Here is a 22,731-nt window from a genome sequence, read left to right as displayed (position 1 = left end):
AAAAGTTTCCGCACTTTTTTTTTGTTTAACTCTATTTATTAAAAATTTCAAAAACAAATGACATCACTTTTCTACATAGTCACCTTCGTTAGCGATGCCATTTACCCAGAGCGTCGTTCCAACTTTTTAAAGCACAATGATAACTCCTTCCGCTTTCACCGTTTCCAATAAAAATATAAAAGTGCGGAAACATTTGTAACGTCCCTTGTATTTGCTTTAAGATTATTGAAGTCATCCATTTTTATTATTATTATTTATTATTATTATTACCACGCTTCTTTTAACTTCACCTGTTTGTTGTCTGGTACAAATCTTGCAAGCGATATTTAACCCACATCCTATTGTCCAAATGACTTGAAATTTTGCACACTTACTTACTTCCGATGACAATGCATGAATCAATAATCAGTTTAACTAATCGATCCATTAATCCATGTTAATTAAGAAATGAAATTTTCATATGAAGAACAATTCAAGATTTCACCAATAGATGGCGCTAGTAACGGACAGAAATATGAAAGGAAGTGTTAAAATATCGATTACAAAATTATACTAAAACAAATCCAAGACTAAAAAGTTGAAAATAATTATATTATAGTCATGGCCGAAATTATCGGCACCTCTGGAATTTTCCCAGAAAATGCACCATTTCTCCCAGAAAATTATTGCAATTACAAATGTTTTAGTATACACGTTTATTTCCTTTATGTGCATTGGAACAACACAAAAAAACAAAGAAAAAAGTAAAATCTGACATCATGTCACACAGAACTCAAAAACCGGGCTGGACAAAATTATTGGCACCCTCAACTTAATATTTGGTTGCACGCCCTTTGGAAAAAATAACTGAAGTCAAGCGCTTCCTATAACCATCAACAAGCTTGTTACACCTCTCAACTCAAAAATGGGCATGACAACATTATTGGCACCCTTTCAAAATTGTGGGTAAATTGTTTTATTTCAAGCATATGATGCTCGTTTGAAGTCACCTGTAGCAAGAAACAGGTGCTGGCAATATAGCAATCACACCTGAAGCCAGTTAAAATGGAGAAAAGTTGACTCAACCATTCTGTTGTGTATCTGAGTGTGCCACACTAAGCATGGAGAACAGAAAGAAGAGCAGAGAATTGTCTGAGGACTTGAGAACAGAAATTGTGGAAAAATATCAACAATCTCACGGCTACAAGTCCATCTCCAGAGATCTTCATGTTCCTTTGTCCACTGTGCGCAACATAATCAAGAAGTTCACAACACATGGCACTGTAGCTAATCACCCTGGATGTGGACGGAAGAGAAAAATCGATAAATGACTGCAACAAAGGATAGTCCGAATGGTGGATAAACAACCCCAATCAACTTCAAAACATATTCAAGCTGTTCTGCAGACTCAGGGTGCAACAGTGTCAGCTCGAACTATCCGTCTACATCTGAACGAAATGAAGCGCTATGGTGGGAGAGTCAGGAGGACCCCACTGCTGACACAGAAACATAAAAAAGCCAGACTGGAGTTTGCCAAAATGTACTTGAGGAAGCCAAAATCCTTCTGGGCGAATGTCTTGTGGACAGATGAGACCACGGTAGAGCTTTTTGGTAAAGCTCATCATTCTACTGTTTACAGAAAACGGAATGAGGCCTACGAAGAAAAGAACACAATACCTACAGTCAAACATGGTGGAGGCTCTAAGATGTTTTGGGGATGTTTTGCTGCCTCTGGCACTGGATGCCTTGACTGTGTGCAAGGCATCATGAAATCTGAAGACTACCAAAAGATATTGGGGTGCAATGTAGGGCCCAGTGTCAGAAAGCTGGGTCTGCGTCAGAGGTCATGGGTGTTCCAGCAGGACAATGACCCCAAACATACCTCTAAAAGCACTCAGAAATGGTTGAAGGCAAAGCGCTGGAGAGTTCTGAAGTGGCCAGCAATGAGTCCGATCTAAATCCGATTGAACACTTATGGAGAAATCTCAAAATTGCTGTTGGGAGAAGGTGCCCTTCAAATCTGAGAGACCCTGAGCAGTTTGCAAAAGAAGAGTGGTCGGAAATACCAGTTGAGAGGTGTAACAAGCTTGTTGATGGTTATAGGAAGCGCTTGACTTCAGTTATTTTTTCCAAAGGGCGTGCAACCAAATATTAAGTAGAGAGTGCCAATAATTTTGTCCAGCCCGGTTTTTGAGTTCTGCGTGACATGATGTCAGATTTGGCTTTTTTTCTCTGTTTTTTTGTGTTGTTCCAATGCATACAAAGGAAATAAACGTGTGTATACCAAAATATTTGTAATTGCAACAATTTTCTGGCAGAAATGGTGCATTTTCAAGGAAAATTCCAGTGGTGCCGATAATTTCGGCCAGGACTGTATATTATATATATATATATATATATATATATATATATATATATATATATATATATATACTTTTTAAAAACCACACTTATATTAAGTTAAAAAGTGTATTACAAAGTAAAAAATAAGTCTCTCATACATCACTTGTAAAAGAAAAGGTGGGCACTTTTGCTAAGATTTTAAGAAGTGTTTTTGAAATGTTTTTAATTACGTTTTTCTTTTACGAGTGATGTATAAGAGACTTATTTTTTACTTTGTAATACACTTTTTAACTTAATATAAGTGTGGTTTTTAAAAAGTATTTTTTAAATATATATATTTATTAGGGCAGCACAGTGGTGCAGTGGTAGTGCTGATGCCTCGCAGTTAGAAGACCCAGGTTCACTTCCCGGGTCCTCCCACAGTCCAAAGTCATGCAGGTTAGGTGGACTGGCAATCCTAAATTGTGCTTGGTGTGTGGGTGTGTTTATGTGTGTCCTGCAGTGGGTTGGCACCCTGCCCGGGACTGGTTCCTGCCTTGTGTCCTGTGTTGGCTGGGATTGGCTCCAGCAGACCCCCGTGACCCTGTAGTTAGAATATAGCGGGATGGATGATGGATGGATATATTCATTATTTAAAGTGTTGAATTCAGTGCTTCCATGGCTAAAGCCTATCTCAACAACACAATGAGCCAGGCAGGAGTCAGTCTAGATTAGTTTCTGTCCCATTTCCTTTTTTGTGCAGAATATTTTTTCCAAGGCTGAAAAAGTAAATGTAGCACCCTTTCAATGATTTCTTTCAAATGGGCTTCCTGAGTTCCCTTAAAATATTAAGAATATATCTGAAATTAGGTTGTTGTACTAGTAACTAACTCCAGAGTCCTAAGGAAAAACATTAAACATTCAATAAAATACAAAAAAAAACCAAACAAAATGCAATTTAAAACTATTTACAGAGCTTTACTAGACAAAAAAATTCTTAAACTGTAATATGAAACAATAATACAGTACAGCAATTTCAATGTAGGGCTGCCAACCCTCCTCATTTTTCCCGGACATGTTCTCATTTTTACGCGCCTGGACTGTCCCGGAGGAAATTATAAAAATTTTGAAAATGTCCGGAAATGTGAAAATCTCCATATCCTTATCATTGGTAAAAATTTGAAAGCCATACACAAATCAGCATTTGCAGAAGTAGTGTGCACACTTATTTTTCCCCAGAACCTTCTCTTCCGTTCCGGTAGTTAACAGCGCAGTTATGGATGAGAATAGAACCAACCTTTCGAGTCCTTGGCTTTTGTCTGTCCAACTTGGCTTTGTCACGTCATCTTTTGAATTCATCTTTATCTTCTTGGCGAGTAGACATTTCATTTTAAATGTTGTTCCTTTCCTTAATTATTTGTGACTAGTCATTTAGCCCGTTACAATAACGGGCGCTAGAACAGTAGTGCATAAACATTAGTAGGAACAGTCTATATTAAATGGCAAGGGACTTTGACCTCATTCTTTTTGTTGGTCGTATTTTTCTTTCTTTCATTCTTTCTTTTGTTGATGTTTACTTGCTGAGCTGACCATTCTTCATGGGCTGCCGCCGTGTATTGTGTGTCTTTAATTTTCTGTGACAGTAACACTGTCTTGTACGGCTCTATTCAATAAGGGCGCGTAGATAATTTAGTTCAAATGGCTCTGGAATATGTGAAGAGCAACAGGTGCAGATGTTTATTTACGCGCGCCTTTATTCGCTACGCCCAATTGAGGTCGCCCTTTTGAGGCTCGCCTTTTTGTGCGCGCCCTTATTGAAGGATACCGTCTTGTACGTCCGCTGGCTTGTACGTCCGTAATATACCTTTAATTTTCTCTGGTGGTAATACAGGCGTGCGCGTCGGTAATATGCCTTTAATCTCCTCTGACAGTAATACTAACTTGTATGTGGCTGTAATATGCGTCACTGTATTGTGTACCTTTAATTTCCTCTCGCAGTAATACTGGTTTGTATTTCTGTAAAACGCCTCTAACTTTCTCTGACAGTAATATCGCGCATCGCAACGTGCCCCACGCATGCGCACTTCATCAGAAGACACCCACACACGGACACCTGGACGCACATAGGGATTTTATATATATAGATACCAATTCACCATAACTAAGTGAATTTATTCAAAATCAAAATTACAATTTCATGTTTTCTATTATTTTCGATTCTTCTTTCAGCAGCTTGGTTAACATGACGTTTCATACATCCAGGTACAGTCTGTCATATTTAAAGTGTGAGTAAGTACTGCTTTGAAATATTTTAATGGAAAATATCGTTATTACCACCCATCGTTCCAAAATGGAGTTATAATTGTAAATGAATGAGTAATTCAGTTAATTAAAACAAAAAACAATCACACATTTATTCTGTCATATAAATGCAATATCTTTGTAGTTATCAGTTGATCACGTGATAAGTCATTTCTTCAAATAAATTAATAATATTTTCATAATTCTTTTATCTAGATAAATTCATGAATACCCATTATGCGGAAAAGAAAGTTCACAGACTACTTGAACAGCAGATATCCTTGTTTTATCAGGAGATATGAGATTTATTGAGAAAAATAGCTTCAGTGGAAAAATATAAAAGAATGTAGATGAATGCAAATAAACTAAATTGAAAACAGTAAAATGATTTTTATTTTACTAGAAGTGAATTTACCAGGTGTGTCATTCATTTTTTTTACAGGCTTATGACAGTTGAGCTATCCAAGTAAGAATGAAAGGAATGAAGTCTGTTAATTTAAGAGGCTTGACATATTCAAAATATTTAATGACTTATTAGTTTGTCAGTGACTGTGATTGTGCCCACCATATCATAATTATAGTGATAAACTGCTACTAAAAGGTTTATATCATTTTAAAAAACCGTAACAGACAGTATAAAGGTGTATAATGGCATCATAGGGAAAAGGCAGAGAAGTATGAGAGAGTGGTACAGGATATGTACGAGGGAAGTGTGACCGTGGTGAGGTCTGCGGTAGGAGTGACGGAGGTGGGATTACATCAGGGATCGGCTCTGAGCCCTTTCTTATTTGCAATGGTGATGGACAGGTCGACAGATGAGATTAGACAGGAGTTCCCGTGGACTGTGATGTTTGCTGATGACATTGTGATCTGTAGCGAGAGTAGGGAGCAGGTTGAGGAGACCCTGGAGAGGTGGAGATATGAGAGGACAGGAATGAAGGTCAGTAGGACCACCAAGACAGAATTCATGTGTGTGAATGAGAGGGAGATCAGTGGAATGGTGAAGATGTAAAGAGTAGAGTTAAGTGAAGATAGATGAGTTTAAATACTTGGGATCAACACTACAGAGTAAAGAGGATTGTGAAAGAGAGGTGAAAAAGAGAGTGCAGGCAGGGTGGAGTGGGTGGAGAAGAGTGTCAGGAGTGATTTGTGACAGATGGGTATCAGCAAGAGTGAAAGGGAAGGTCTACAGGACGGTAGTGAGACCAGCTATGTGATATGGGCTGGAGACGGTGGCACAGGAGACAGAGCTGGAGGTGGCAGAGTTAAAGATGCTAAGATTTGCATTGGGTGTGACGAGGATGGACAGGATTAGAAATGAAGACATTAGAGGGTCCGCTCAAGTTGGGAGACCAAGTCAGAGAGGCGAGATTGCGTTGGTTTGGACAGGTGCAGAGGAGAGATGCTGAGTACAATGAGATAAGGGTGCTAAGGATAGAGCTGCCAGGGAAGAGGAGAAGAGGAAGGCCTAAGAGAAGGTTTATGGATGTGGTGAGAGAGGACAGGCAGGTGATGGGTGTAACAGAGCAAGATGGAGAGGACAGGAAGATATGGAAGAAGATGATCCGCTGTGGTGACCCCTAACATGAGCAGCCGAAAGAATAAGAAGAAGAAGAGGGAAAAGGCGTTCTCAAAAGTCCTCATTTTTCGACCCAAATGTCCTCATTTCCAGAGAAAGAGAGCTGGCAGCCCTCTTTCAATGCTGCTGTTGAAACCATTTGAACAATTGTTACACTTATGAAATGCAATCCCGTGTTTATTTAACTTTTCTTCTCGGAGAGGGCCCACTTCTTAAATAAAACACTTTACGTCCTACTGTTACAGGCCTGAGATCACTCTTGCATGTGGTGTGACAAAATTAATTTGATATTATTGCTTTGCTTACATAATGTACGCAAAAAATGAAGTGGAAAAAAATTATCTTCACTAGAAAAACATATAATACAGCTCCTAAACACGCTCTCCAGCAGTACTTCTTCTAATCCCTGTTGCCACTGATCCAAAAAACAAATCTGCTAGCGTTCTCGTCTCCTTCCACTTTACGTTCAGCGTCACTGTTTCCACTCCCACAACCGAGTTATTTCCTTCCCACGCCTTTTTGTTCTACCCATATTTTATTGCAATGAGAGCGCTAATAAAACTAAGACATAACAATTACCTAAAGACATCCCTGTCTATTTCTCTTTTTATTTAAATATTTACCACAGGTTACATAAATACACAGTACCAAAGCAGTCCAGTTGTCATCTCAGGTCAGAGGATAGCGTCCATGTCTTGCAACCAAGGAGCACCAGGACTCTAAAGACTTGGACCTTCGTCCTTTGCAGAGATATCGGCAGCACCACACACTCCAGTGACCTCATGACCCCCCCCCCCCCATGGTCTCCCAATCCGTCTGCTGACCAGGGGCAGACTGGCCATTAGGGGATTTGGGCAATGCCCAGTGGGCTGCTGCAGACTCTGGGCTGGTCATGTAATAAATTTTATGTACTGGTTACTGTTTGACATTAAAATTAATTTTCTAAACTACTAAACATTATCTGTCCGGTACTGCGATTTATATAGTCCTATATTCTACACCGTATTACGTCATCAAGTTGTTTTAGTTGTCAGTACACAACATTGCAGAGAAAAATTTGGTCAAAACTGCCTTTTGCCGATTTCTGTTTCGATACCGCTGCATTTCAGTTAGCATGTACATTATTGCAATTTATTTGATCTCATATCTAGTATTTCAATTCTATGGTACTAATAATTAGTTTAGATTATGTATTATGCATTTTATTGTTTTCTGGTCGTTGGCATGAGCGATAATTAGTGGTTTTCAATTGCGATTAATAGTATGATCTGCGGTGGGTTGGCGCCCTGCCCGGGATTGGTTCCTGCCTTGCGCCCTGTGTTGGCTGGGATTGGCTCCAGCAGACCCCCGTGACCCTGTGTTCGGATTCAACGGGTTGGACAATGGATGGATGGATAGTATGATGAAATACAATTATAAAGCACAGGATAGGAATTGTTCATATTAGGATGGAACATTTATAGTTTATCATTGTTAAGTTAATGGAACATTTCAATCACGTGAGGTTTTCATTATACAGTGGACCCTTGACTTACGAACTCAATTCGTTCGTGAGGGCTGGTTGTAACTCAAGTTGATTGTAAGTCACAATTATTTTTCCTATAAGAAATAATGGAAGTACCCATAATGCGTTCTGAACCTCCCACAACAACACTTACTTAACCTTTTCATAATAAAAAAAGGGTTGTATAATGTGCATAATTTAGCAAAACACCAATACTTTTTCTAATGTACTAACCAAAAAGTTATAAAAAGTGCCTAGCCTACCAGAAACAACAATTTCATACTGTACTCACCATTTAATTTGACATCTTTGGGCTGCAGGAAGGGAAGAGGAGGAGAATGAAATGGAAGGTGGTTATTGTTTGGAAGGAGCCTCCTTATACAAATCTTTTGTTTGTAAAATTTTCGAGATGGTGGATTTCGACATGCTGTACATATTAGCGAGATCGGGTCACACAAACACCACTCTCATATTTCCGCACAATTTCCTTCTTCGTTTTGATTGTGATCATTTTCTTTACCTTCGTTACCTTCTCTTCCTTCCTTAGCAATTATCGAAAAAAATTATATAAATCACTGCACTGACCGAAATTACGTCCACACACACATGTATCTGGGCTCCGACTGACGCTTACAAATGGTCTCAGCTGTTTGTTTACAATCGCGTAAGCGGATACACGTGACCGCATTCAGGTCGTAACGCAAGATGTTGGTCGTAAATCAAAACAAAAATTTTGGTCGTAAATCAAGTTGTTCGCATGTCAGGCCGGTCGTATATCAAGGGTCGACTGTAAGCTTGGTTATAACTTATTCCTTTGTAAATGAGCAGCTACTAGTCTACTAAGGTACTGGCACTTGGACGGGACATTGACATTTGACATGTACTCTAATAACGTGTAAGCTGTGTTACTAAATTTTTATTTTTCATTAATTTTTATTTCTAAGCATGTCATCAAATTTTAAGTTGTGTCTAAACAACAGTTTGGATAGAGTTCATATTATAGGCTCATAGCAAGTAGTGAGCCACGTACTCATCACAAATTTTAAAAAAATTACAATGAATAATGGGCCGAGTGGGTCGACATCATCACCTCACTCATTGAAGGATGCCCGGGCCGGTTTTGAGACCCAGTCCGTTCCTACTACTGACTTCATAGGAAGAATCACCAGAGACGTGAATGTCACTCCCAAGGTAAGTAAACCTCTCGACGAGGTCGACACTCTCTCCGCAGACAGACACACTGCTGATGTCTGTGCCCAAGAGGTCATTAAAGGCCTGGATGTTGGTTTTTATCCAGGACACTCGCAAGCCCAGACACTCAGACTCCTCACTCAGTCTCTCGAGAGCCCCGATCAGAGCCTACATTGACTCCGCGAAGTCACAGCATCAAGTCAAGATCAGGGAATCTTTCTTCACTGTGTCTCTTTGGAGAATCCTTGGGTACTGCTGGTTTGATTTTGTGTTGAATGAGCAGTCCCGAGTGAGGCACATTACCTGCTTTCATGCATGTGCATCTGAGGATCTCCTTGCTGGCTCATTTGAAGTAAATGGTAACCCTACGTTTTGTACCTAATACTTGGAGGCAAAATTTGGTTGACCAATGTAAAGCGTACTCAAGTTATCATGTTTACACACACACACACACACAGACATAATTCCAAAAATGGTATTTTCAGACTCGGGAGGTCCAAAACATGGAGATTCATCAAAATCTCAACATCGAATCTTTGGACGATTCCAATACTTTCCTTATCTATATATATAAAATTCTTTTCGCGTTTGAAAAGGAAATTACGTATGACCACGCGATATGGAAATTACGTATGAAACGGAAATTACGTATGACCACGCGATATGGAAATTACGTATGACCACAGAACATATTATAATACAGGAACTAATCAGTTTGTTTGTGGACGCCATTTTTATATCGTCTTTACGAATTGTTATTATTTGGTGAGAGTTATTTTACGGATATTGAAAAGAAGTAAACACAAACACGCCGATCTATCCCATGGAAGTGCACCCCGCGTTGTCCTTTCCTAGCCCTCCTCTCTGGACTACAGTGTTGAGCCGTCCGCCGCCAGGAGTGTTCTGACAGAGAAGTTTTATTTATCCATCCATGTGACTGTCGCGGAAACTGCCACATTGTAGCTTTTTTTTAGTTGGCAGTACTTGATAGTAGAAGAGATGAGGAAAACAGCTTTGCGTCTTTCTACTTTTTAACTGCGACGAGCTGTAAACAATGTGCATGAAAACAAAGTGGACGCTAGGAGGCGCGAAATGTTGGGCTGCTCCGCGGGGTCGAGAGCTTCGCAGTTTTGGGCAGCGTCCTCTCTTCTCGCACTGTTTGTGACACTTCAAGTCCCCCGTCGGCTCCTGGGAGAGTGGAAATCTTTGCGAATAAGTGTAATCGGTGCCATCGAAGCAGGACTCTGTTTGTAAATTACCCTGCACTACTACTTACTGTCCCTTAAGGTGAGTTCGGGTCACTAAAACACCGCAACATTCAAGGTTCCTTTTGTGATAAATTATTTTAAGAAGTAAATCACAGGCACGTAGTGCAAGGTTGTCAGGTAGAAACTTGGACGATCACATAGAAAATGTAATTTCTATACCACAGCGGTCGTGTAGCGCCTTTAACAAGGGATCTACTACCGACAGATGATCCAAATACATTTTAGCTGCTGTTAGTACTACTTACCTATTGTGTTACAGCGCCTTTAAAATGTAGTTTACCCCAAACCACTCCAGTAGTGCTCAATGTATCTTTACTCCTTAAATGTTAATGTTTTACTGTTTAATAACTTATAGACTACATTTTATTTTTTTCCCTTGCACTCAGTGAGCGAAGCTACTGGGTAATCAACTGTACTTCATATATGAGAAAGTAAAAAAAGTGCAGTGGCCCCAGTACTGACCACTGCTGGTCACCACTTTTAACATCACCTAATTCTGAAAAAACCTTCGCTTCCTTGTATGAGCCAATTTTGTACCCGTCCACAGACCGTGCCCTGAATTCTCACTTGTCTTAGTTTGTGTATGAACATGGGAATGACAGTATACAGACGACGGCGGAGCAGCTCCATACAAAGAGTGGCAATGTCTGTCATGAAATCCCACGCCAGAATACGGATAGGCATCTGATAAAGAAAGAACATTCGCAAGAGATGGACAGATATTTCATCCTACCTGTTGCTAAGGCATCTTCCCTTTCATCATCTTCAGAAGGCTGATGGATGTTCCAGGTCGTCAGAGGCAGGGAGCGAATTTCCAGCGCCGTGGCCAGCCTCACCATATCCATGTGGTTGCTCTTTGACTGGTATTTGGGGATAAAGCAGGCCTTTCCCTTCTGAAAAATATCGTCAATGATCTTCTCCGTGCGTATCTCGTCTGGCATGCTCAGAAAGATGGCAATTCTTTGGCAGCTGTGATACTTGGGGTGTACCATCAGCTTTAAAAGAAAAGACAAAATAAAAAATGTGGTTAGAATGATACCTTTTTATAATGTGTCTGTTTTTGTGAAGCAGAGTACGAATCTACAGCAGTCTTTTGTGGATCTTCAACCTTTCTTGCCTTTGCTTATTATGGACACATTCTTATATCATCTATTGAAGAATACTGAATCTTTGCACACTGAATACAGGAATGGGAATTGCAGCATTAAACTACTGGGTGTCCACACACAGCGTTGTTATAAGTATGATGTGGTGGACAGCCGGGACGCCCCTGTGATGGAAGGATGGGGGGTGATGAGGGCATATTTAGGGCAGTACCTCCCCCGGAACACGAGAGGGCAACCCCCATGGCTTACAGCGGGGTCACAGGTTTGGAGCTTAAAAGCTCAACCCTGCTGGGGTCCATGGCCACTGTTAGGGGGCACCTGGACAGTTGCAGAGCCCTGGGATGAGAATCTGGGAGCATCTGGAGCAATTCCTCCTGCCCTATTAAAAGGGGCTGCCTCACTCCATTCAAGGAGCCAGAGTTGAATGGATTTAATCAATAAACATCCTTTTCAGAGATATTGCGTGTTATCGGAATTTAATGGGTGTTCCACAACACAGCAAACCAAACCTGTTCTCACAGTGATAATATCTCGCACTGCCACCTGGCAGATTCCTCCAGATTTACGCAAAGTACGCAAGCAAGTATAAACAGCAAAACGCTTGCGTAGCAGGAGCATCCGCTGCAGCATGCGTCGCATCGCGTGAAGTATAAATCCGGCCTAACAGAACTTCACAAGTCCTCTGCCCAAAAGGTTAACGATCTAGGCAGCACTGCGTCAGTTAGGCATTTAGATGGAAGCCGCTTTTGAGTAAAAGGCATATGGCAGCCTGGTTGGTGTTTGGCTATTGGCATTTAAAGAGGGCAGATCTCCAGGCACTGCTCATTACCTGCCTAATCACACCATTATGGTGAAGAATGACGGTGGCAGCATCATACTGTGGAGGTGCTTTTCATCAGCAGGGTTTGAGAGTCTGGTCTAAATTGATGGAAAGGATGAATGCAGCCAAATACAGAGAGGACCTTGAAGAAAACCTGCTCCAGCGTGCACCCCACCTAAGACTGGGGTGATGGTTCACCTTTCAGCATGACAATGACCTGAAGCATATAGCCAAGACAATGCCAGAGTGGCTTTGGGACACATCTGCATGCGAGGGTCCTTGAGTGGCCAAGACTTGAACCTCTTGTGTGGAGAGACCTGAAGATGGCTGTTTACGAGCGCTTAGCATCCAATCTAATGGAGTGTGAGAAAATCGAGCAGGAAGAGTGGAATAAACTGCCTGAATCCAGGACTATTAGATTAGAAAAACGTTATTAATCCCAGGGGGAAATTAAGGTGCATACAGCAGCAGAAACATAAAATACAAAGATACAGACTCACATGAGAGATAATACAGCCAATCAATCAATCAACTGATAAGTAAATCTCTCTGTTATAATAAAAAAAATCCTGGGATGAGACGAGAATTTTTGGCCTGGGACTAGACGTGACTTTTTCAGAGAGATACTTTCACATCCCGTGAGACGAGACTTTGTGCCGGAAATAAAAGACAAAGAATAGATGACAAAGTAGAACGTCGCAAGAAGGTTCAAAAACATTGGCACGATACACATGCAGAGCAGGTTAGAGATAATGAAAGTACTAAAATTCGAAAGTCTCAAAAAAATGATAGTAAAGATTGCATTAGCGCAAACAAATGGAAATTATTACTCTGTGAAATAACAGAACAGCGAAGATAGATAGATAGATAGATAGATAGATAGATAGATAGATAGATAGATAGATAGATAGATAGATAGATAGATAGATAGATAGATAGATAGATAGATAGATAGATAGATAGATAGATAGATAGATAGATAGAGTGCATCCAGAAAGTATTCACAGCGCATCACTTTCTCCACATTTTGTTATGTTACAGCCTTATTCCAAAATGGATTAAATTCATTTTTTCATCAGAATTCTACACACAACACCCCATAATAACAACGTGAAAAAAGTTTACTTGAGATTTTTGCAAATTTATTAAAAATAAAAAAACTGAGAAAGCACATGTCCATAAGTATTCACAGCCTTTGCCATGAAGCTCCAAATTGAGCTCAGGTGCCTCCTGTTTCCCCTGATCATCCTTGAGATGTTTCTGCAGCTTCATTGGAGTCCACCTGTGGTAAATTCAGTTGACTGGACCTGATTTGGAAAGGCACACACCCGTCTATAGAAGGTCCCACAGTTGACAGTTCATGTCAGAGCACAAACCAAACATGAAGTCAAAGGAATTGTCTGTAGACCTCCGAGACAGGATTGTCTCGAGGCACAAATCTCGGGAAGGTTACAGAAAAATTTCTGCTGCTTTGAAGGTCCCAATGAGCACAGTGGCCTCCATCATCTGTAAGTGGAAGAAGTTTGAAACCACCAGGACTCTTCCTAGAGCTGGCCGGCCATCTAAACTGAGCGATCGGGGGAGAAGGGCCTTAGTCAGGGAGGTGACCAAGAACCCGATGGTCACTCTGTCAGAGCTCCAGAGGTACTCTGTGGAGAGAGGAGAACCTTCCAGAAGGACAACCATCTCTGCAGCAATCCACCAATCAGGCCTGTATGGTAGAGTGGCCAGACGGAAGCCACTCCTTAGTAAAAGGCACATGGCAGCCCGCCTGGAGTTTGCCAAAAGGCACCTGAAGGACTCTCAGACCATCAGAAAGAAAATTCTCTGGTCTGATGAGACAAAGATTGAACTCTTTGGTGTGAATGCCAGGCATCACGTTTGGAGGAAACCAGGCACCGCTCATCACCAGGCCAATACCATCCCTACAGTGAAGCATGGTGGTGGCAGCATCATACTGTGGGGATGTTTTTCAGCGGCAGGAACTGAGAGACTAGTCAGGATAAAGGGAAAGATGACTGCAGCAATGTACAGAGACATCCTGGATGAAAACCTGCTCCAGAGCGCTCTTGACCTCAGACTGGGGCGACGGTTCATCTTTCAGCAGGACAACGACCCTAAGCACACAGCCAAGATATCAAAGGAGTGGCTTCAGGACAACTCTGTGAATGTCCTTGAGTGGCCCAGCCAGAGCCCAGACTTGAATCCGGTTGAACATCTCTGGATAGATCTTAAAATGGCTGTGCACCAACGCTTCCCATCCAACCTGATGGAGCTTGAGAGGTGCTGCAAAGAGGAATGGGTGACACTGGCCAAGGATAGGTGTGCCAAGCTTGTGGCATCATATTCAAAAAGACTTGAGGCTGGAATTGCTGCCAAAGGTGCATCGACAAAGTATTGAGCAAAGGCTGTGAATACTTATGGACATGGGATTTCTCAGTTTTTTTATTTTTAATAAATTTGCAAAAACCTCAAGTAAACTTTTTTCACGTTGTCATTATGGGGTGTTGTGTGTAGAATTCTGAGGAAAAAAATGAATTTAATCCATTTTGGAATAAGGCTGTAACATAACAAAATGTGGAAAAAGTGATGCACTGGGAATACTTTCTGGATGCACTGTAGATAGATAGATAGATAGATAGATAGATAGATAGATAGATAGATAGATAGATAGATAGATAGATAGATAGATAGATAGATAGATAGATAGATACTTTATTAATCCCAAGGGGAAATTCACAAGTACTGAATGAAGGGTCTGAATACTTCTATGAAACAAGTAATTTCAGCTTTTAAATTTGAATACATTTGCAGAGCAGGTCCTCACTTGGTCATTAGGAGTGTAGACTATTGCACAAAAAAGGCGAATATATTTGTTTAAAATGAAGTCGTGCAGAAAGTGTAGGGGTCTGTAGACTTTCCGAGTCCGCCATAAGCTTGTGGTTTTTCTTTTACACACGCATTACCTTGCAACTGCTTCCAAATGCATTAGTAAACCCACTAATATTCAATTAACCTTTTTAAGCATTTAAATCTGTTTAAAAGTCATCTTCCAAAATTATATAGATTAAAAAATGAGCCAATTCATTATTCTGGATATTAAAAGCAATAAAGCAATGAGCTCTCCTTTTCCCTTCAAAACGTAAATGGTGTGCACTGCAGCTTTTAAATGCAGCACACAAATTACCTTTTAATTAAATTATAATCAGGAGCAACCTGCAAGCGTAACGATTCTGGCTGTTGGCTGGAGGAGAGTAATAAAGTCATTAACAGCTACGCTGTTAAATAATTTCAAGTTAAATATGATTTGATTTCATTCTTATTTATAACGTGCTGCTCCTCCTGAACATATGCTTACTCAACAACACGCCACCCGCGCTCTTTTCTTTTCTGCAAGCTTGTTTGAGCTTCCCTTAAGAAGGCCTATTATTTGCTTACTCTGTTTAATCCCTTATTTGTACAAAAGTGCTTCTTACAAAATGTCCTAAATACGTTTAATTCTGCAACTGCCAAAGCCAATCGAACTAAATCACCTTAATTAGAAAATGACTTTTGACCCTACTACAAATAGTCCTTGAGTCAGAGGCGGCCTTAGGGGTGTGCGGGGGGTGCCTAGGGCTGACCAGGCCCATGCGGGACTGGTTACGTCAGAAGCTGTATGTGTGGACTGTATAAACTTGCATCCAAATTTAATGAAAATAGTGTTAACACCGGATTTTCTCATTACAGTATTCAGCTAAATTTTTTGCAAGATAACACACGGATTTTATCAAAATATCTTCTTATATAATATGCTACCGTGGCTGTCCGTTTGTCTGTCCAGGATTTTAAATCACCTGTAGCTCGCAAACCGTTTGACAGATCGACCTGTAATTTGGTACATACACTATATACTACGTGACGTGATGATTGACCTTCAAGGTTTTTCCTCTTTTTATTTTATTGTAGAATCAACTCTTGGCAGTGGCCAGCAGGGCGGCGGTGTGTAACATGCGTATGGGCGCCGTTCTCATTCCCTACCACCTTCGCAGCAACTTCCCCTACCTCTTCATATCTTAAATCATTCTTGAGGCAGATTGAAGACTTATAGTTGTGCTTGAAAGTTTGTGAACCCTTTAGAATTTTCTATATTTCTGCATAAATATGACCTAAAACATCATCAGATTTTCCCTCAAGTCCTAAAAGTAGATAAAGAAAAACCAGTTAAACAAATGAAACAAAAATATTATACTTGGTCATTTATTTATTAAGGAAAATGATTGAATATTACATATTTGTGAGTGGCAAAAGTATGTGAACCTCTAGGATTAGCAGTTAGTTTGAAGGTGAAATTCGAGTCCGGTGTTTTCAATCAATGGGATGACAATCAGGTGTGAGTGGGCACCCTGAGTTATTTAAAGAACAGGGATCTATAAAGGTGTGCTCTTCACAACACGTTTGTGGAAGTGTATCATAGCACGAAAAAAGGAGATTTCTGAGGACCTCAGAAAAAGAGTTGTTGATGCTAAAATTCTAAAGGGTTCACAAACTTTCAAGCACAACTGTAAATGAATTAGAATGTCCTAAAATGTATGATTGATATAATATATATAGATATAGATATGGCAGACCACTGGGGCCCTTACCCGGCCAGGACGCCTCGATCATGGAAGGACTCGGGGAAGAGAGCCTATTCTCTCCCCCGGAATGATAGAGGGGGCACCTGGATGCTTCCCAAGCTCCGGAAGTGCTGCCAGAAGACGCTTGTTGGACACCTGGAGTCTTTCTAGGTGTCCTATAAAAGGAGACAGCCACCACTACTCAGGGAGCCAGAGTCAGGATAGGTGGATGAAGCTTGCTGGGACAGGAGTGGAAGCAGAGAGAAGAGGGTTTTGTTCTTGACTGTGCACTTGGTGCTTTCTGTACTGTGGCACTGTGGGGACCAAAAGAACAGCACTTGCCCACGTAAATAAACGTGAGCTGTGTGGCAAACTTGTGTCTCTGCTTGTCTGTGTCAGGACTGGGGCAGCATATATATATATATATTATATATATAAAACCAAGGAAAAGTATGGAAGAAAATATGGAACAAAATTAAATAAACAAATGTGCTAATAAATTAAAGTAGGGTGAAATGTGACATTCAATAAATAATAACATGAAATTTGAGTGTTAGAATTGCTTCTGAATGTTTTGAAATTACATTCTTTTTTTTTTTTTTGTCTGGCTACTCCAGATGAGAAAACGCCCACAGATGGTATACCTTTCAACTCATTTTGATGTCTAGTTATGGAAGATATCAAGCTTTTTGGGGTTCCCTCCTATTTTAGGCCCTTTTGACCCCAAATTTTAGTTAATTGGTTGGACAATATTCTGTGTAGGAAATTACACCTTTATGATGAAGAGCAACAAAAAGGTGTCCTCGGCCAAAAAGATCAGAAGGAGTTGAAGCTGCACACGGCACATCAACCGACCAACGGGGGGGGTCCGAGCTACTCATTTTCACAAAAGTCTGAAAAAAACGGGGATCAGTACTATAGGCACGTGGAGTGCTGTTTTATGCTGTTTCAAGGTTGCAGATCATGAATGCATTCATATTCTTCATTTTTGATTCTGCATTGGTGGTCCTAGCCCCTCTCTAAGAAACACTCCCAGAAGGTAGAAAAATGACAAATTTCAAACATAAGCATGTGGGGTATCGTTTTACACTATTTCAAGGTCAGTTATCACGGATATGGGGTTATTTTTAACTTTTGACACTTCACTAGGGTTCTAGTCCCGTATGGACCTCCATCAGAGGGTGTAAACTGACACATTTCTATTACATTAAAGAATATGTGCACTTTAAACGTTTCAAATGAAGCACACATTTTAATATTTCAAATATCTGATGTAACAATTCTTGTTTACTATGCGGACATGGCAATGAAGATGTTGTCCTCCAAATAAAAACGTTTGCCGGTGTAACCGGGACAATTCCTTCAACATTCTATATGCCATACAGAATTTGACAGTGCTGGACAGAAGCAGCTGTCGCGAAAGCGGTTCAAGACACTAAATGTTAGCCACAGAACAAATCATCGGTTCAGAGCACCTTTGTAAACACCACGCCTTCAGAATTGTATTAAATGTCGTCAGTCATTTTCCATCCCGCTACAGACTTTAATTCTTGCATGAACAACGATACAAGTTTAGACGTGACAAGAACACAGCGCCAGAACGAAAATACCCGCAACTGTTTGTACAGAGTACAGACAGGACATTCTGAAACAGGCTTAATCCAAGTTCATAGATACGGGGGTGTCAGTGTATCCCGGCAGTTTATTTTCCGTTTCTATACATGCTTGAGATTGGATTCTATAGAATAGTGTGTTAATATTTATCAATCAGCCTAATATATATCACCATATGTCTAAATTCTGCACAGCAGAGTTTGCTGAGCACACACTTTCTCCAAGTTCCCACCGCACGTGACATGGTCTTTACCGCCACCCATATAGTGAACAGCGTTTCAGTCGGACGAAAACTGGGCCTCTCGGCTTTCCGTACTACATACTGTATGCGGACTATCAATTTACGTGGACTTACCTTCCGCGTAACTACATCCGATTGTCTGAGTTTTTCTTGTTCGCCGAGTGCAGCAATCCTCTTTTTTATATTCGCACGCAAAGCGTTTTTAGCAGCTCTCAGTGCAGCCATGTTGCTGGGGTCTGAACATTCCTCGACGACTCCAATTTCCGCCATAAAAGGAAGCTCTTCAGCAAGCAAGAGCGCGCCGATCACACGTTCGTGTTCTGTACAGTTTCGAAGTAATAATGCCGCTGTCACTGTGTTTGTTACAACGGTGTCTACAGTTGATTTTTTAAAAGAACTATATATGATTTGAAAACACTCACTTAACGGCCAATTAATGCGAAGCTTGGTTGCTATTTAAAAATGAGCAGATCTACGCAACCGGTAAATATGACTGACTAACCCGCAAAAGCAGCTGCGCGAAAATGTGTTCTGCCGCCTGGCAGTCGAGTTACTAGTTTGCGCCGTGAAATTTGGACTTGAAATTGCGAAAGCGGGCGATGATGTTAAAAATTAACTGATAATTAAGAGACTTTTGATTTCATCATTAAAATGTGAGTAGTAGGCAAGAAAATAATAAATAGAATTAAGAAAGTTTTAGTAATGAGTTTTTTGGGGAATGATTGTAGGGGCGCACACCTTTTAGACATGCATAATTTCAAACCGGCCCGATCTTACTCGATTCTGCCTTTTTAAATTACATATTTACATTAATTTGGCACACCCTTTTATCCAAAGCGACTTACAAAGAACGTAAACATAATCGAGTGTAGCAGGACAGGTAACAAAAGTTGATTGCCACAAGTGAACAGATGTAACAACTAATGCATTTACAATCGATAAAGCAATTAAACTTAATACAATACAATAGTTTATTTTTGTATAGCCCAAAATCACACAGGAAGTACCACAATGGGCTTTAACAGCCCCCTAGCCATGACTCTCTTAAGATGACAAGGAAAAACTCCCCCAAAAAAACCTTGTAGGAAAAAATGGAAGAAACCTTGGGAAAGGCAGTTCAAAGAGAGACCCCTTTCCAGGTAGGTTGGGTGTGCAGTGGGTGTCAAAAGAAGGGGGTCAATACAATACAATACACAGAACAGAACAAATCCTCAATACAGTATAAAATAAAAAAAAAAATTTAGAAGTACGGAGCAGAATTTAACAGTAGATGATATCATATAATAAGATCTGGATATTTTTAGAGTCCTGGAGACCTCATCCATCAAGCTGCCTCACCCATTTGGCCATTCCACGGCTGAAACAATGCTGGGCCAGCCAATCCGATGAAAGGACCCCTCTTCCCCACGATTCCTGCAATCCTCAATCAGGGATGACTTTACCTTAGGCAGGCAAAACAACAGATTAACCAACAATATAAAATATCACAGTGCAATGGTCTTTTTTTTCCTTCTATCCATCCATCCATCCATTGTCTCCCGCTTATCCGAGGTCGGGTCGCGGGGGCAGCAGCTTGAGCAGAGATGCCCAGACTTCCCTCTTCCCGGCCACTTCTTCTAGCTCTTCCAGGAGAATCCCAAGGCATTCCCAGGCCAGTCGAGAGACATAGTCCCTCCAGCGTGGCCTGGGTCTTCCCCGGGGCATCCTCCCGGTTAGACGTGCCCGGAACACCTCACCAGGGAGGCGTCCAGGAGGCATCCTGATCAGATGCCCGAGCCACCTCACTGAGTCCTCTCGATGCGGAGGAGCAGCGGCTCTACTCTGAGCCCCTCCCGGATGACTGAGCTTCTCACCCTATCTTTAAGGGAGAGCCCAGACACCCTGCGGAGGAAACTCATTTCAGCTGCTTGTATTCGCGATCTCGTTCTTTCGGTCACTACCCATAGATCATGACCATAGGTGAGGGTAGGAACATAGATCGACTGGTAAATTGAGAGCTTCGCCTTGCGGCTCAGCTCCTTTTTCACCACGACAGACCGATGCAACGCCCGCATTACTGCGGATGCCGCACCGATCCGCCTGTCGATCTCACGCTCCATTCTTCCCTCACTCGTGAACAAGACCCTGAGATACTTGAACCCCTCCACTTGGGGCAGGATCTCGCTACCAACCCTGAGAGGGCACTCCACCCTTTTCCGGCTGAGGACCATGGTCTCGGATTTGGAGGTGCTGATTCTCATCCCAGCCGCTTCACACTCGGCTGCGAACCGATCCAGAGAGAGCTGAAGATCACGACCTGATGAAGGAAACAGGACAACATCATCTGCAAAAAGCAGTGACCCAATCCTGAGCCCACCAAACCGGACCCTCTCAACGCCCTGGCTGCGCCTAGAAATTCTGTCCATAAAAGTTATGAACAGAATCGGTGACAAAGGGCAGCCCTGGCGGAGTCCAACTCTCACTGGAAACGGATTCGACTTACTGCCGGCAATGCGGACCAAGTTCTGGCACCGATCGTACAGGGACCGAACAGCCCTTATCAGGGGGGCCGGTACCCCATACTCCCGGAGCACCCCCCACAGGATTCCCCGAGGGACACGGTCAAATGCCTTTTCCAAGTCCACAAAACACATGTAGACTGGTTGGGCGAACTCCCATGCACCCTCCAGGACCCTGCTAAGGGTGTAGAGCTGGTCCACTGTTCCACGACCAGGATGAAAACCACACTGTTCCTCCTGAATCCGAGGTTCGACTATCCGACGGACCCTCCTCTCCAGAACCCCCTAATAGACTTTTCCAGGGAGGTTGAGGAGTGTGATCCCTCTGTAGTTGGAACACACCCTCCGGTCCCCCTTCTTAAAGAGGGGGACCACCACCCCGGTCTGCCAATCCAGAGGCACTGTCCCTGATGTCCATGCGATGTTGCAGAGGCGTGTCAGCCAAGACAGTCCTACAACATCCAGAGCCTTGAGGAACTCTGGGCGTATCTCATCCCCCCCCGGGGCCCTGCCACCAAGGAGTTTTTTGACCACCTCGGTGACCTCAGTCCCAGAGATGGGGGAGCCCACCTCTGAGTCCCCAGGCTCTGCTTCCTCATTGGAAGGCATGTTAATGGGATTGAGGAGGTCTTCGAAGTACTCCCCCCACCGACCCACAACGTCCCGAGTCGAGGTCAGCAGCGCACCATCCCCACCATATACAGTGTTGACACTGCACTGCTTCCCCTTCCTGAGACGCCGGATGGTGAACCAGAATCTCCTCGAAGCCGTCCGAAAGTCGTTCTCCATGGCCTCCCCAAACTCCTCCCACGCCTGAGTTTTTGCCTCAGCAACCACCAAAGCCGCATTCCGCTTGGCCTGTCAGTACCTATCAGCTGCCTCCAGGGTCCCACAGGACAAAAGGGTCCTGTAGGACTCCTTCTTCAGCTTGACGGCATCCTTCACCGCCGGTGTCCACCAACAGGTTTGGGGATTGCCGCCACGACAGGCACTGACCACCTTACGGCCACAGCTCCAGTCAGCTGCCTCAACAATAGAGGCACGGAACATGGCCCATTCGGACTCAATGTCCCCCACCTCCCTCGGGATGTGGTCGAAGTTCTGCCGGAGGTGGGAGTTGAAGCTACTTCTGACAGGGGGCTCTGCCAGACGTTCCCAGCAGACCCTCACAACACGTTTGGGCCTACCAGGCCTGACCGGCATCCTCCCCCACCATCGAAGCCAACTCACCACCAGGTGGTGATCAGTTGATAGCTCCGCCCCTCTCTTCACCCGAGTGTCCAAGACATGTGGCCGCAAGTCCGATGACACAACCACAAAGTCGATCATCGAACTGAGGCCTAGGGTGTCCTGGTGCCAAGTGCACATATGAACACCCCTATCCTTCTATCAATTAAGATATTCGTTGTGTTTTCAGTTGCGTTTTGAATGCAGTATTATTAAGATCATGACTCAGTTGATGGAGCTGCCCTATGGGACATCCTGAGGATCTACGGGATCCCCTCGAGGTTACTGGATATCATGGCCGGCCTGTGCACTGGTACTGTGAGTGCTGTGCAGAGTGGAGGCAGACCCTCTGTGTTTTTCCGAGTTGATTCTGGGGTTTGTCAGGGGTGTGTTTTTGCTCCTACTCTGTTCAATGCTTGTATGTACTGGGCCACTGTGGGGCATCTGTTGGTGAGGAAAGATAAATGGATCTTGACTTTGCTA

General features: G+C 42.4%; 1 protein-coding gene across 1 annotated transcript in view; it reads right to left on the bottom strand.

The window, feature by feature from the left end:
• mthfs (5,10-methenyltetrahydrofolate synthetase (5-formyltetrahydrofolate cyclo-ligase)) overlaps positions 1–19,096 on the bottom strand; it is a 56,422-nt gene extending 37,326 nt beyond the window's left edge. The window contains exons 1-2 of the mRNA XM_028823142.2: positions 18,638–19,096; positions 10,878–11,139 (exon numbers count right to left, since the gene is read on the bottom strand). Of these exons, the coding sequence (XP_028678975.1) occupies positions 10,878–11,139; positions 18,638–18,793 (418 nt within the window). The 5' untranslated portion in view covers positions 18,794–19,096. The remainder of the gene's footprint in view (positions 1–10,877; positions 11,140–18,637) is intronic.
• Positions 19,097–22,731: the final 3,635 nt, after the last annotated feature.

Source organism: Erpetoichthys calabaricus, chromosome 17, assembly GCF_900747795.2.
Source record: "Erpetoichthys calabaricus chromosome 17, fErpCal1.3, whole genome shotgun sequence".
Lineage (NCBI taxonomy): Eukaryota > Metazoa > Chordata > Cladistia > Polypteriformes > Polypteridae > Erpetoichthys > Erpetoichthys calabaricus.
Note: the sequence above shows the minus strand (reverse complement) of the source record. Positions and strands in the feature narration are given on the sequence as shown.